The 13,985-nt window shown below is 40.5% G+C and overlaps 1 protein-coding gene across 1 annotated transcript; it reads left to right on the forward strand.

Annotated features, from left to right (window-relative positions):
* Positions 1 to 12,120: 12,120 nt before the first annotated feature.
* LOC147423802 (uncharacterized) lies at positions 12,121 to 13,124 on the forward strand. Its single transcript, XM_086501000.1, has 2 exons — positions 12,121 to 12,974; positions 13,093 to 13,124. The coding sequence occupies exons 1-2, from the start codon at positions 12,611 to 12,613 to the stop codon at positions 13,122 to 13,124; spliced, it is 396 nt and encodes a 131-aa protein (XP_086357126.1). The 5' UTR covers positions 12,121 to 12,610.
* Positions 13,125 to 13,985: the final 861 nt, after the last annotated feature.

The raw sequence follows: 13,985 nt of genomic DNA on the forward strand, positions 1-13,985 counted from the left end.
AAGAAAAGGAAAAAGAAAAAAGAAAAAAAGGCTACAATTGAAAATTGACATGCCATATCATGATGCCAAGCTCAAAAACAATTTGTTGAACTGAGCAAGTCCACTTGAACGGGGTTGTTGTTGCCAATGAAAGAGCCTTGATATGTAAAGAAAATTTTTTCATTTTTAGGAAATAGGATGTAGCTAAGTAGATATTAGAGTAGTTTACATAATGGAGAGAGATAATTTTCACACACAAGAGATTAGAGAGAGAGAGAGAGAGAGAGAGAGAGAGAGAGAGAGAGAGAGAGCACAATATACGTGGTTCACACAATGTGTGCTACGTCCACGGTAAAGCAGCCACTTAATGACTTTAAAACTTCAAACTAAAAGTAGGTTACAAAGGGATTATACCCTTAATGGACCTCTTGCCTTGCTTCACTCTCACCAACTTCACAAAACATTTTGTGTGTAGAAGAGGCCTCCTTTTATAGGCCAAAAGAGCTGCCCTCTCTCATGAGAGATAATTGTGTGTAGCCGCCCTTGTGTAGACAAGTCCAGCTGGACTCTCCAATGCACCCATGTGTGGCCGACCTTGAGAAGACAAGTCTGTTTAGAAATCGGCCACCGGCCATTGGCCATTGACTTTCACCCACCGGCCATTTTCTCTCCACTTTTTAATTGTTGTCCGACCATAATATATTGACGAAAAGAAATAATCTGGTGAGTGATTTTTCTTACACATGATGGCTTCTCCTCATAATGGGGCCCTTACAAATGTGCATTTTGCAGACTAAAAGTTAGAAGGTGTAAATTAGGCTCCATACTTAACATTCGCTCCTCCTTCCTCCATGGCCCATTGTCATCCAAGTCTATGGGACACTTGACATCAATTGTTTTATGCTATCACCAAGCATCCCCCTAGCTGACATTGTTGTTGACACTTGTCTATCTCCTCACCACCATAGTGGTGCTTGCATTTTTCTTTAGCTCCCAAAGAGTATCTGCCAAGATACCCATTAATTGCACTTCTTTTCAAAATTATACCAACCTACCTTGAGTCTTTTCAGTTCACAACTCTCCATATGTACATCATTCGATTGGTTTTTTATTTTAAACTAGTATATGACTCGCGTGCTGCTGTAGCCAAGAAAAGAATGGTTATTGGATCTCTCTCTCTCTCTCTCTCTCACACACACACACACACACACACACACACACACACACGAAGTCATATATAGATAGGTGTGTGTGTGTGTATCTACGTGCCACATGTAGAAGAATGAAATTGTAGTCCTTGGAATCACTCTAGGAAGATAACCATGCCCCCCCCCCCCCCCCCCCCCCCCCCCTCTCTCTCTCTCTCTCTCTCTCTCTCTCACACACACACACACACACACACACACACACACACACACACACACGCACACTCGAATGTCATTTTTTTAATTCTTCCTATTGATAGCCGTTTTTCGGCTCTCCATAATTACCATAGTAAGCTACCTCACCCTACCAAAATCACCCAAACACTATGGCTATCCCTACCATTTCACTGTAAATAGGCGTGTGTGAACTAGGGGACTTTTTCCATATCTTCTTAAAAAAACCTCAGCTAGCTAGTCACTGGGCTAGGTGAGCCAAAAAAAATAAAAGTATATTATGGCCTCTTTGTGTGTAAATATTTCATTGTATATATGGCCTAAATATAGGGATTTTTTATAATTATTTTGGTATTTTATTTAAATATTTCTACTTAGGTGTGTGTTTTATTAAACCTATGTACACCTTCTTTCATCCTCTTACACCATAATTATATTTTTTGCCAATATGTACATACTCTAACCTCATATTTTTCCTTTATACAAATCACTCCCACATTTTCACCCTCACCCTCGTGAAAACAAAAAATTGATTTCTACTCATTGGTTACTTTTATTATATTATTTACTTGCATACCTTTTCCTCTTTCACCCAAAATAATTCAAGGAGGGACCATATCATATGATTCCAATATCTTTCCATATCCATAACTCCTCCATATTTTTATTATTATTTTTACTCATTATTCTAACACCATGTGCTCATTGAGCTAAAGTCCATGAATAGTCCATACACTAGTCCCACCATGTATATATTTCTTATTTCACCAATAATCCTCCTCCATGCATGGGTCAAGGGCAACTTGAATGCTTTGTATTATAATATGACAAAGGAGGGGCTCACTCTTGGATGCATTGTACAAATTCAACAAAGGAGGGGGCCACTAAAAGACTTTTGCAGGCATAAAAAACAGGCTTTTTGGTGAGAATTTTAGCACCTATCTCCACTCCGAATTTGGAGCGGTGGTCAAAAGAGAAAATGTAGCCCACACTCTGAATAATCACCTCAAATTTTTTCATGATTTTTGGAGCTACCAGCGGTGAGCTATGATTTTTTGAGTGGACCCCAGTCTGCCCACTTTTCTCACAAGTAGCCCTTAGTCTTCTCTCACCCTTCCACACACCTACTCACTCTTACACATCCCTCCCTCTCCTTCCCTCACTCAAACCTGCAATTTCCATGGCTTCTCCCACCCTCTTCACCATTACCCTTCTCTCTCATCCCTATAGTTCTTTTATGAACCTCTACATACATACACCCTCTCTATGTCTCTCTCTATTGCTTCTATGTTACAATTTCATTTACCTCTCCTAAAATATCTAAAATTCAGCATCTTAACCATGATAACTTCTGCAAATTGAGGATTTTTCATCAACAAATCCTCTTTTCATCGTGGTGGTCAACCGTGGCGGCGGCGTAAAGAAGCGAAGAAGAAGAAGAAGACCAGCGGTCATTTTTTCCACAATCTACACAAGGGTGAGTTCAAGCTTCTTCAAAGCTTCACCATCTCAATGATTCTCTTTTAATTCACCCCTCTTCCTTCATCAAATCAACTCACTCTACCCATTGTAAATGTAACATTAACTTTCTAGTGATTACTAACGACTAACATACTAACACAAAATAGCATTGACCTAACCATAAAAGACACCTCACCTCAAGACATGTATAGTAACTCTCTCTCTCTCCCTTCCTTAAAACTTACTTTCACCTTATCTACCATCAATAATGCTCTCTTTTGAGCCCACACCCATGACTCAAGCAGACAAAGAAGGCCCGCAATGTTTTGATATTCAAAAAAATCATAATCCTGATTTGTTAGCTTGTAAATTAGGATTTCCAATAATCTTAATGAGGGGTCTCCAACCTATAAATAGGCCCGTCTCCTTCTTGTAAAACAACCTCCAACATCTCACATAGCATCCCAACACTCTATGCGTGAGGAGAGACTTAGGTGTAGCAACCACTTGTGAGCTTCACTCTTGGTGTGAGAGAAGCCTTCGAGCTACACATTGCAAGTGAGAGAGCGTGAGTTCCACAAATCTCAAAACCACTATTGTATATGCTCCTTCATCATCAATAAATTGAGGTTTGGTGCATCAAAGGCGTGATTCGACGTTCAAATCTTCGTCCTTCCATTTGTGCAATACGGTTTGGTGAATTCAAGGTGACTTGTGTATTTGAGTTTTTATCGGTTGATCTTGATTTTAGAAAGTATTTTAGTGTGTTTTTCATTGCCAGTTTTGTGTCCATTGTAAGAGGGTATTGTGGTGAGAGGTCTCCCACACTCTAAGACAGTGTGTGTGTGTGTTTTGGCAATGTTTAGCAATCACTAACCATTGAGTGAGTTTTATACAAGTTCTACGATAGCATCATAACGAACCATCTCCATTTGCAAGTCACAAATAAGGTATTACGCAAGATCTATTCCTCTCTCTCTCTTCCCTTTGCTCTAGCTCTCTCTGGTCCATTTTGTGCGTGTCTTGGTGTGAGGTTGCTTGTGTGTGTTGTGTGGTGCATCTTCTTGGTTGTGCCAAAATCTCTCTTGCGTCCTAGTTCGCATACCATAACTAGGTGGTGCCCCTATCTTGTTTGGGTTTGGATGTGGGTTTGTTGTTTTGTTGTGCTTGTGGTTGCCCTAGCCCCAATTGAGCAGCACGGGAGCCTTGAGGGGTGTTTAGAGGTCGCCTCTCTTGTTGCCCGCCCCGGACCGCCTCAATTTTGGTGCCCCCACGGAGGAGCGATTGTGTGCTTAGTGTTGTTGTATTCCATGAATGCTTGAATTTCAGCATAATCAAGTAGATTTCATGAATCATGAAAACGTGTATGACCGAGTTTAATTTCAAGGAAACAAAAATTGATCTAGAATATGGTTCGGATTATGGATAACATAAGAAAGGAAAAAAACATTTTCACATAAGAATCTAGAATTCATGCTAAAAGACCTTTCAAACTTTGTGTAGTTAGTTGATGTCATGAGAGAAAATGATTGTTTGGAACTAATCTTTGTGTGGTTCTAGCATTGAGAAACTATGACACGCTATACCTTTGATGATATCCCAATCTTCTTCGGAAATCTAGAAGAAGATGTTGATGATTTTCTTGCTGATTTTAGAATGGTTTGTCGTATCCTTGGTAAAAGGGATGACATTGAAAAAGGGGATTTTCTATTGCTATGCCTTAGAGGCAACGCTGAGCAATGGTTTTGGAGTATGTCTTCTCAGATTGAAGATGGATATACCCAAATTTCCAAAGCTTTGAAGACCAGATTCTCTAAATTTCCAACAATAGAGACAGCATGGGCTTCATTAGGGAGACTTCAACAACATGGTGAAGACTACTATGCTTATGAGGATATTTTTTCTCGTCAATGGGAAGGATGTGGATTTAGTTCTACATTTCCAGATTATGTAAAAATGGATCAATTTATTTCGGGTTTGTCTCCTTTCCTAAAGACTAAGGTTACTTGTAGTGGACCCTCTACCTTTGAAGAAGCGGTCACTATTGCCCGAAGGAAGTTTCACAAGTACTTCTACATCAAAAATGGTTTCCATCATGCTGGAAGAACCAACCATCATGAAAGTGTTTCTATCAAGGAGTCATCTCCTTTGCCATACTTGTCTCCTTCTACTCCGACAAATGTTGAAGAAGTTACTTACATGCCAACTGATTATTCAAGTGCTAAAGTGTGTGGCCAAGATTCAAATGTGGAATCTCTTTCTTCTACCTTTATCACAAGCATGCAAAAATCGACACAAGATATGTCAAATGGCATTGATGATTCAATAATAGATACATCCAACCTTTTGGCAGAGGATCAATTTCTAGTCCGAGCAGACGAAGCTTTTGTGCAACATGACTCTATGGAGAATGAAGAACTTGAAGGTAACCTTGATTTATCTGAGAGTGTATCTTGTCTAAAAGAAGAGAGTGAAGAAGAAGATGAAATCATAGGTGGAGAGATCATAGACCACATCGACCATAAAGAGATGATTGTGTACATGGAATGCCAACTCCAAAACAAAGTAGAAGAGTGTGAGTTGAATCCATGTGAGGATAATCTTGAAGAAGTGTTTGAGGATGTTGAAAAGCATTGGTATGGCCCATGTATGCTAAGCATGGAGGAACCTATCATGCAAGAAGCCAAATGTTTCACAAAATCAAACAGTAATCCATCAACCTTTGAGGTGGTACAAAGTGAGGAGTTACAACCTTGCCAAAGGGGGGGCTTAGAAGGGGATGAAGAACAAGGGAGAGTAGTAAAAAATAAAATCATAAAAGGAAATTGTCAGAAGGGTATCATTCTCTCCAATGGTGTTTTAGTGGGTGGCTCTTCATTCATGGGACAATCTCTTAGCAAAAAAATCCAAGCTTTTGAAGCCCCAATCATCTTCACATTGGGTTTCACCTCTTCAAGGTCAACTTCTCCTCTCTTCACATATTACTTTCATCGGGGACACCATACCTTCTTAAGTGGAAGAGGACATGAATACTTGGTGATAAACGGATGTTTCCAAATCTTCTTCACTTGGTTCTTTGGTGTATGGAGGTCGCACATTGTGATGCTTCTGGTCTTCATCATAGATGAAAAACTTGTTGATTGCTACATGTGGATATCTCATCAATCAGTACCAAAATCTATTCTCTTCCAATGTGTTGGAAGCAATAGAAACCTTCGTCTATTATCTACTTATGTGGTAAACTATTTGCAATACCTTCCAATAGCAGCTGGAAGCATGGATCGAGCTTTCCTAAATCATGAAGGCCATATAATTTTTGACTTGGTGAGCCTACCCAGGTTGAATGAATTTTATGAGCTACAGTTCAGGAATTCGCTCATACAAGCTCTTGAAGATCGTAGCAGATACATCAACTTTACACAGGAGGAAGAGCAACCAATCTTTTATATCACATTCATAGTGATAGATGCAATGATGGACAACAGTAAAATCTACAAGTTTCTTCAACCAAAATCAGTAAGTGATTCCATACCATACATCTGGCTTTGGGAAAGATATTTCAAGATCTTTGATCCTGGGGGGTGCTTATGGAAACTTTCTCAATGGAGGAGGTTTACTCCGTCACTTCATTTCATCTTGCTATTGGCTCGGAGAACCTTCCATATCACACAAGGTTTTTTAATCATACAACAAAGGTTCTTCAAAGATAAGAGCAGACAAAGACAGACGTTACATAATATACATGTTGTATGATCAGATAAATGGTACATGAATGTACCATTATCTAAGGGGGGGGCTAATGATAGCCGTTTTTCGGCTCTCCATAATTACCATAGTAAGCTACCTCACCCTACCAAAATCACCCAAACACTATGGCTATCCCTACCATTTCACTGTAAATAGGCGTGTGTGAACTAGGGGACTTTTTCCATATCTTCTTAAAAAAACCTCAGCTAGCTAGTCACTGGGCTAGGTGAGCCAAAAAAAATAAAAGTATATTATGGCCTCTTTGTGTGTAAATATTTCATTGTATATATGGCCTAAATATAGGGATTTTTTATAATTATTTTGGTATTTTATTTAAATATTTCTACTTAGGTGTGTGTTTTATTAAACCTATGTACACCTTCTTTCATCCTCTTACACCATAATTATATTTTTTGCCAATATGTACATACTCTAACCTCATATTTTTCCTTTATACAAATCACTCCCACATTTTCACCCTCACCCTCGTGAAAACAAAAAATTGATTTCTACTCATTGGTTACTTTTATTATATTATTTACTTGCATACCTTTTCCTCTTTCACCCAAAATACTTCAAGGAGGGACCATATCATATGATTCCAATATATTTTCATATCCATAACTCCTCCATATTTTTATTATTATTTTTACTCATTATTCTAACACCATGTGCTCATTGAGCTAAAGTCCATGAATAGTCCATACACTAGTCCCACCATGTATATATTTCTTATTTCACCAATAATCCTCCTCCATGCATGGGTCAAGGGCAACTTGAATGCTTTGTATTATAATATGACAAAGGAGGGGCTCACTCTTGGATGCATTGTACAAATTCAACAAAGGAGGGGGCCACTAAAAGACTTTTGCAGGCATAAAAAACAGGCTTTTTGGTGAGAATTTTAGCACCTATCTCCACTCCGAATTTGGAGCGGTGGTCAAAAGAGAAAATGTAGCCCACGCTCTGAATAATCACCTCAAAGTTTTTCATGATTTTTGGAGCTACCAGCGGTGAGCTATGATTTTTTGAGTGGACCCCAGTCTGCCCACTTTTCTCACAAGTAGCCCTTAGTCTTCTCTCACCCTTCCACACACCTACTCACTCTTACACATCCCTCCCTCTCCTTCCCTCACTCAAACCTGCAATTTCCATGGCTTCTCCCACCCTCTTCACCATTACCCTTCTCTCTCATCCCTATAGTTCTTTTATGAACCTCTACATACATACACCCTCTCTATGTCTCTCTCTATTGCTTCTATGTTACAATTTCATTTACCTCTCCTAAAATATCTAAAATTCAGCATCTTAACCATGATAACTTCTGCAAATTGAGGATTTTTCATCAACAAATCCTCTTTTCATCGTGGTGGTCAACAGTGGCGGCGGCGTAAAGAAGCGAAGAAGAAGAAGAAGACCAGCGGTCATTTTTTCCACAATCTACACAAGGGTGAGTTCAAGCTTCTTCAAAGCTTCACCATCTCAATGATTCTCTTTTAATTCACCCCTCTTCCTTCATCAAATCAACTCACTCTACCCATTGTAAATGTAACATTAACTTTCTAGTGATTACTAACGACTAACATACTAACACAAAATAGCATTGACCTAACCATAAAAGACACCTCACCTCAAGACATGTATAGTAACTCTCTCTCTCTCCCTTCCTTAAAACTTACTTTCACCTTATCTACCATCAATAATGCTCTCTTTTGAGCCCACACCCATGACTCAAGCAGACAAAGAAGGCCCGCAATGTTTTGATATTCAAAAAAATCATAATCCTGATTTGTTAGCTTGTAAATTAGGATTTCCAATAATCTTAATGAGGGGTCTCCAACCTATAAATAGGCCCGTCTCCTTCTTGTAAAACAACCTCCAACATCTCACATAGCATCCCAACACTCTATGCGTGAGGAGAGACTTAGGTGTAGCAACCACTTGTGAGCTTCACTCTTGGTGTGAGAGAAGCCTTCGAGCTACACATTGCAAGTGAGAGAGCGTGAGTTCCACAAATCTCAAAACCACTATTGTATATGCTCCTTCATCATCAATAAATTGAGGTTTGGTGCATCAAAGGCGTGATTCGACGTTCAAATCTTCGTCCTTCCATTTGTGCAATACGGTTTGGTGAATTCAAGGTGACTTGTGTATTTGAGTTTTTATCGGTTGATCTTGATTTTAGAAAGTATTTTAGTGTGTTTTTCATTGCCAGTTTTGTGTCCATTGTAAGAGGGTATTGTGGTGAGAGGTCTCCCACACTCTAAGACAATGTGTGTGTGTTTTGGCAATGTTTAGCAATCACTAACCATTGAGTGAGTTTTATACAAGTTCTACGATAGCATCATAACGAACCATCTCCATTTGCAAGTCACAAATAAGGTATTACGCAAGATCTATTCCTCTCTCTCTCTTCCCTTTGCTCTAGCTCTCTCTGGTCCATTTTGTGCGTGTCTTGGTGTGAGGTTGCTTGTGTGTGTTGTGTGGTGCATCTTCTTGGTTGTGCCAAAATCTCTCTTGCGTCCTAGTTCGCATACCATAACTAGGTGGTGCCCCTATCTTGTTTGGGTTTGGATGTGGGTTTGTTGTTTTGTTGTGCTTGTGGTTGCCCCAGCCCCAATTGAGCAGCACGGGAGCCTTGAGGGGTGTTTAGAGGTCGCCTCTCTTGTTGCCCGCCCCGGACCGCCTCACTATGTTGGTCAAAATTATGTTCTCTCTCTCTCTCTCTCTCTCACTCACACACACACACACACACACACACACACACACACACACACACACACACACACACACATGCCTTGGGATAGATGTAAAACATCTACAGCTTCTCCAAATATGTGAACTAAAGTAGTTGGCGGCAATGGCTCCTAGAAGCTAAAACAATGCACAAATGCATCCAATGCTGAGATGCTATGCATCCTTGCATCCCCAATTAATGTCTTTTTGTATTCACCATTGCACGAAAAGGACCCATTTTAACTTTTTTCTTCAATTACTACATCACCATCATAACCTGCAGATAAATATCTCTCGATACGTCAGCCCCCACAATGCTCTAATGAACAGGGAAGTGCCATCTTGCTGTTGATGGAGGGGTGAGAGAGAGCATGGAGAAGAGTGTGTCCCCTAAGTTTGGACAATGGAATGCGCTCCTACATCTCTCTCTCTCTCTCTCTCTCTCTCTCTCTCTCTCTAACACACACACACATACAGTCTGTCCAAGTTGTGGCTATAACTGCTCCCACCTAAGCCATTAGCTCTTTACTCTCTTGCTACTAGACCAAACTCTTAGTGGCTCAAGAAAAGCTATGTACACTTATTGCCTTGAGCACCCATCTTCTACTACCAAGCACTCCCCACCATTAGGAAGAGAACTGGGTCTAGAAGGGCCTCTTTATCATGGTGGATGTGTAAGAGTGGTCAAGGGATGCACTTTTTCCCTCAAAAAGGAAGTGAAAAATTTTATGATTTTTGGTCTTCCATAACTCCCACATATGATCTCCGATTTGAGTGGAGATGATAGATCTACAATCTACAGGTTGAGCTCTTTCCATAGATATGCTACATCATATGGTTTTACCAGCTAGATTTCAAATTCCATTTTGGGAGGGAAAATTGAATTCAAATAAAGTAGCCATTCTGCCTGTTTGACTTCAAAAGTTATTCTTTGATTACTTTCTAAATACTAAAGGTTTGACTTCCTTAAACCGCCAAATAAAGAGGCCCTCCTAGATCCCATTTCTTCCTAATGCCAAGGGACAATGCTTGTCCCCTGTTCGCCATGATCATTAGTAGATATCTTGATCAAGGTCTTGGTCTTGGTCCCGATGAACCACCTCACTCTTTCTCTTTCTTTGTCTACTTGCTAGTGGCAAAGCACTCCCTCTCTCTCTCTCTCTCTCTCTCTCTCTCTCTCTCTCTCTCACACACACACACACACACACACACACACACACACACACACACACACACACACACACACACACACACACACACACACACACACACACACACACACACACACACACACACACACACACAGAGGTTAACAACAGGTTGTCAGGCGTACAATTTTGACTATAGCAGGTCATTGAAAAAGGATGGAATTGTATAGAATCTGAGCTACTTCACTCAATTTTCAAAGACTCTTTAATGTGTCTATGGTAAGGAGGACGACCCAAAAGGGACTCAACAACTCAATTTCGGTGTTGATCCAACATGTGATGCAAATCAAGCAAAAAAACCATGCGTGGGGGCTCTATCCCTCCTCTAATTTTTCAAAATCCTTTATAAAGAGTATAGATAATGGACTATTAAATAATAGCAAAAATCTATTGTGTACCCCAGTGCTTAAGAAAAACCTAGGTTTAATAAAATTCCACCTATCAACTATATCTAATGCACCTTGGGGGCCTTGCCAGGTGACATAAAGAAAGGGCTTTTGGGGGCAGGGGGGACGGGGGGGCAAGGCAAAGAAATAAAGAGAGTGGATTGGGTGCCATGAAAAGTCTCTAAGTCTCTCTCTCTCTCATAGACCTGGATGGTGTTGAGAATGATGGTACCTCGGGTCAAAATCCACAACCTGATACTGTGGATTTGGACGGCATGTTTGGCAAGAAAGTAAAGCAACCAAAAAAATCTAGCTTGGGCACGGTGGCCAAGACAATGGGAGATGGGATGAAACAGATGTGTGAGGCCTACGAGCGTGCAGAAGACAAGAAAACAAACACTTTGCGAGAGCTTGAGACTGCTAGGATGATACATGAGGAGAGACTCGCAAAGATCAGAGAGGAGGAAGAGATGAAGCGTCATGAGATCTTCTTGGAGATCTCCAAGATTATCTCTAAGAAGCCAGAGCAGTAAGTTTTCTACCACATTTGTTTTGAGCACTACCACATTTCGTTGTAGAGTAATTAATATACATACATGTTTGTTTTTGTGCAGGTGAGTTTCGGGTGTCGCATTCCATTGTGTCATCTCGTGTGCGGCCTTGCTCGTATTCAAGTATGTCATCTCTAAACTTGGTAGTTTGGATATTTATTTGCTTTGCGTTATTTTGTGATTCCAAAGTAGTATGTTGGTTTTAAATCATAGGATGGAAGAGTGGGTGCATCTCTTTGGGATGATGAAATTATTGAGTGACAATACACTAGGCCTTGCTGGTACATCACATGGTCAAGGCTTGGAGGATAACAACTTCTTCATACTTATGTTTACTTATGCTTGGTTGTGTTGTGGGATGGCGGGTGCGCTTGAGTCAGTGGCATGGCGTTTTGGACCAAGAGTATGGTGGTGTTTTCCTCGTCAACAAACGTTCTTTCACAGTGTGCACAGTGTGCTTTGTTCTACGGCTCGCCTTGCAGATCAAGATCCCTATTGTTTTGCATATCGCATGTCTCGCAGATCCTTTCTTATGCTACTAAACATGATTTGTCCACTACTACCCACAAGTGGAGTCAAGTTTGTCAGAGAGACTATTTCTCCAGAGGCTGTGCTTTCTTGCGTACTTTGGCGGCTTGCGCATGGACACTCCTCATGAAGCCCGACGAATCTATTTTGCATGGGTGAAAGCACCATTCACAAATATGTGGTGATCATTTGTCGCATTTTGAGTAGTGCTGAGTTCTTTCACAGGGTTGGCATTCGAGTTCCGCGTGGGGACCGTCTTGCGCAGATAATGGCAGGATTTGAGGCTCTCTGGTTTGCCGCATATTGATGGGGCACTTGATGGGACTCACATCCGTCTACAAAGAAAGCTAGCACGAGAGTTCTATCTAACACAATACATCAACAGGCATGGTTTTCCGAGCATCCTCCTACAGGGTATTGTCGACTCCAACAAGATTTTTTGGAGTGCAGTTTACAGGGCTGCAGGAGGGGTTCATGATTCTTCTCACTTCAAAGAATGCGACTTGTATGGTCAGCTCAAGCGACGAGAAGCACTAGATCGGCCACTATTGCACATTCAAGGAGAGATAGTACGACCTTATTTGATTGCAGACTCAACCTACAAAGTGAGAACATTCTTGGTAAAGCCATATCGAATGAAGGCAGGTCAATTTTTTTACGAAAAGCGAGATTTTGATAGGAAAATCTCAAAGGGGAGAGTGAAAGTGGAAAATACCTTTGGTCTCTTGAAGAATAGGTGGCGTATTTTGCAAGATCTCAATGTCGATCTTGCTTTCGTGCCCACTGTGATAGGAGCCTGTTGTTTCCTACACAACTTTGTGCAACTCCAAGGCGAGACTGAGCCTCACGATCAACGAGATCCGCATCCCAACTCCCAAGAGCCACTTCCTAATGATGGCGGTAATCCTGCTCATCGCGAGATGGCCTTGCGGATAAGGGCAGCCTTATTTCGCCATAGCAGCTTGAGGGTTCAGAACGTAGCAGTTCTAGGTGTAGCAAGTTGTGGATTTAGTAATTGTTCTTATTTTTCAAAGTGATCATGTATCTTGTTTTAATTAAAGATTTAACTATGTATGCATAAAGCTTATTATTAATTTCATGAAGTTGTGTTTTACAGGGCTTGATGATGATTCGGAGTCTGAGGATTGAGTCATGTTCTACATGGTTGTAGTTTTTGTCATGTGGCTTGCTTTATGGCTGCAATGAGCAGCACCTCTATTATGTATTGCTATAGGGTTTTTATTATGGTTATCTAGCATTTTCATTTATGGCTGCCAATGAGCAACAATACCGCGCGCTTCTTTATCAGAGGCAATGAACCATTTTTGATGTACTCAGAAAAGCTTATTTTATGGGTGTTAGTCTCTTGTTTATGTGGTTGCCGGACATTGAAATTTTGTTTTGTCATGCATTTTTCCATGCATTTGGTGCGATGTTATTAGGCGTTTTTTGTTGGAAAATGCTATCTCTACGTTGTTGGCAATGCGTGGTTTGTTGTTGGTTCGCATGATTGTCCAACAATGAACGGACGTGAACGGACGTATGCATGTGCGCACAGGACATGGCCGGAATAGGTGGTTTTTGTGACCGAACGGATGCATGTGCGCGAAATGGCTAAAAGTTGGCATCCGTTTGTAGCACTTTTTTGAGAACGAATGGCCGAATGAGCGGCCACATGTGGGCTTTACATCTCTCTCCATCTCTCTTTGTTTCCATGTGTAATGACTTAAGAGCTTGACTTTCATAAGTTTTATACTGCATATTAATATCCCCGTCCATTTGCTACATTATAGCTTAGAATGGATAAGCAGTGATACTTCATAAGTGGAACATAGCTTGAACAAGTGGTAAAGCATAATTAAACATACCTTGCTACAAAAGAGAGTACTTTTTGACATTGAAAACTAACATAAGTTATTCAATTAGAGCATATATTAGACGAGTATTAGACATATGATGGCCTTAGAGACCAAAACCTTAATGACCTTGGATAGGGATTTAATTATTTTA

The sequence above is a fragment of the Adiantum capillus-veneris genome, chromosome 26 (assembly GCF_014529385.1).
Source record: "Adiantum capillus-veneris isolate H3 chromosome 26, ASM1452938v2, whole genome shotgun sequence".
Classification (NCBI taxonomy): Eukaryota; Viridiplantae; Streptophyta; class Polypodiopsida; order Polypodiales; family Pteridaceae; genus Adiantum; species Adiantum capillus-veneris.

Coding starts and splice junctions, on each gene's coding strand:
- LOC147423802 (XM_086501000.1), top strand. CDS start 12,611: ATGAAGGCAGGTCAATTTTTTTACGAAAAGCGAGATTTTGATAGGAAA. Junction 12,975..13,092: donor AGCAGTTCTAGGTGTAGCAA/GTTGTGGATTTA, acceptor TGTGTTTTACAG/GGCTTGATGATGATTCGGAG.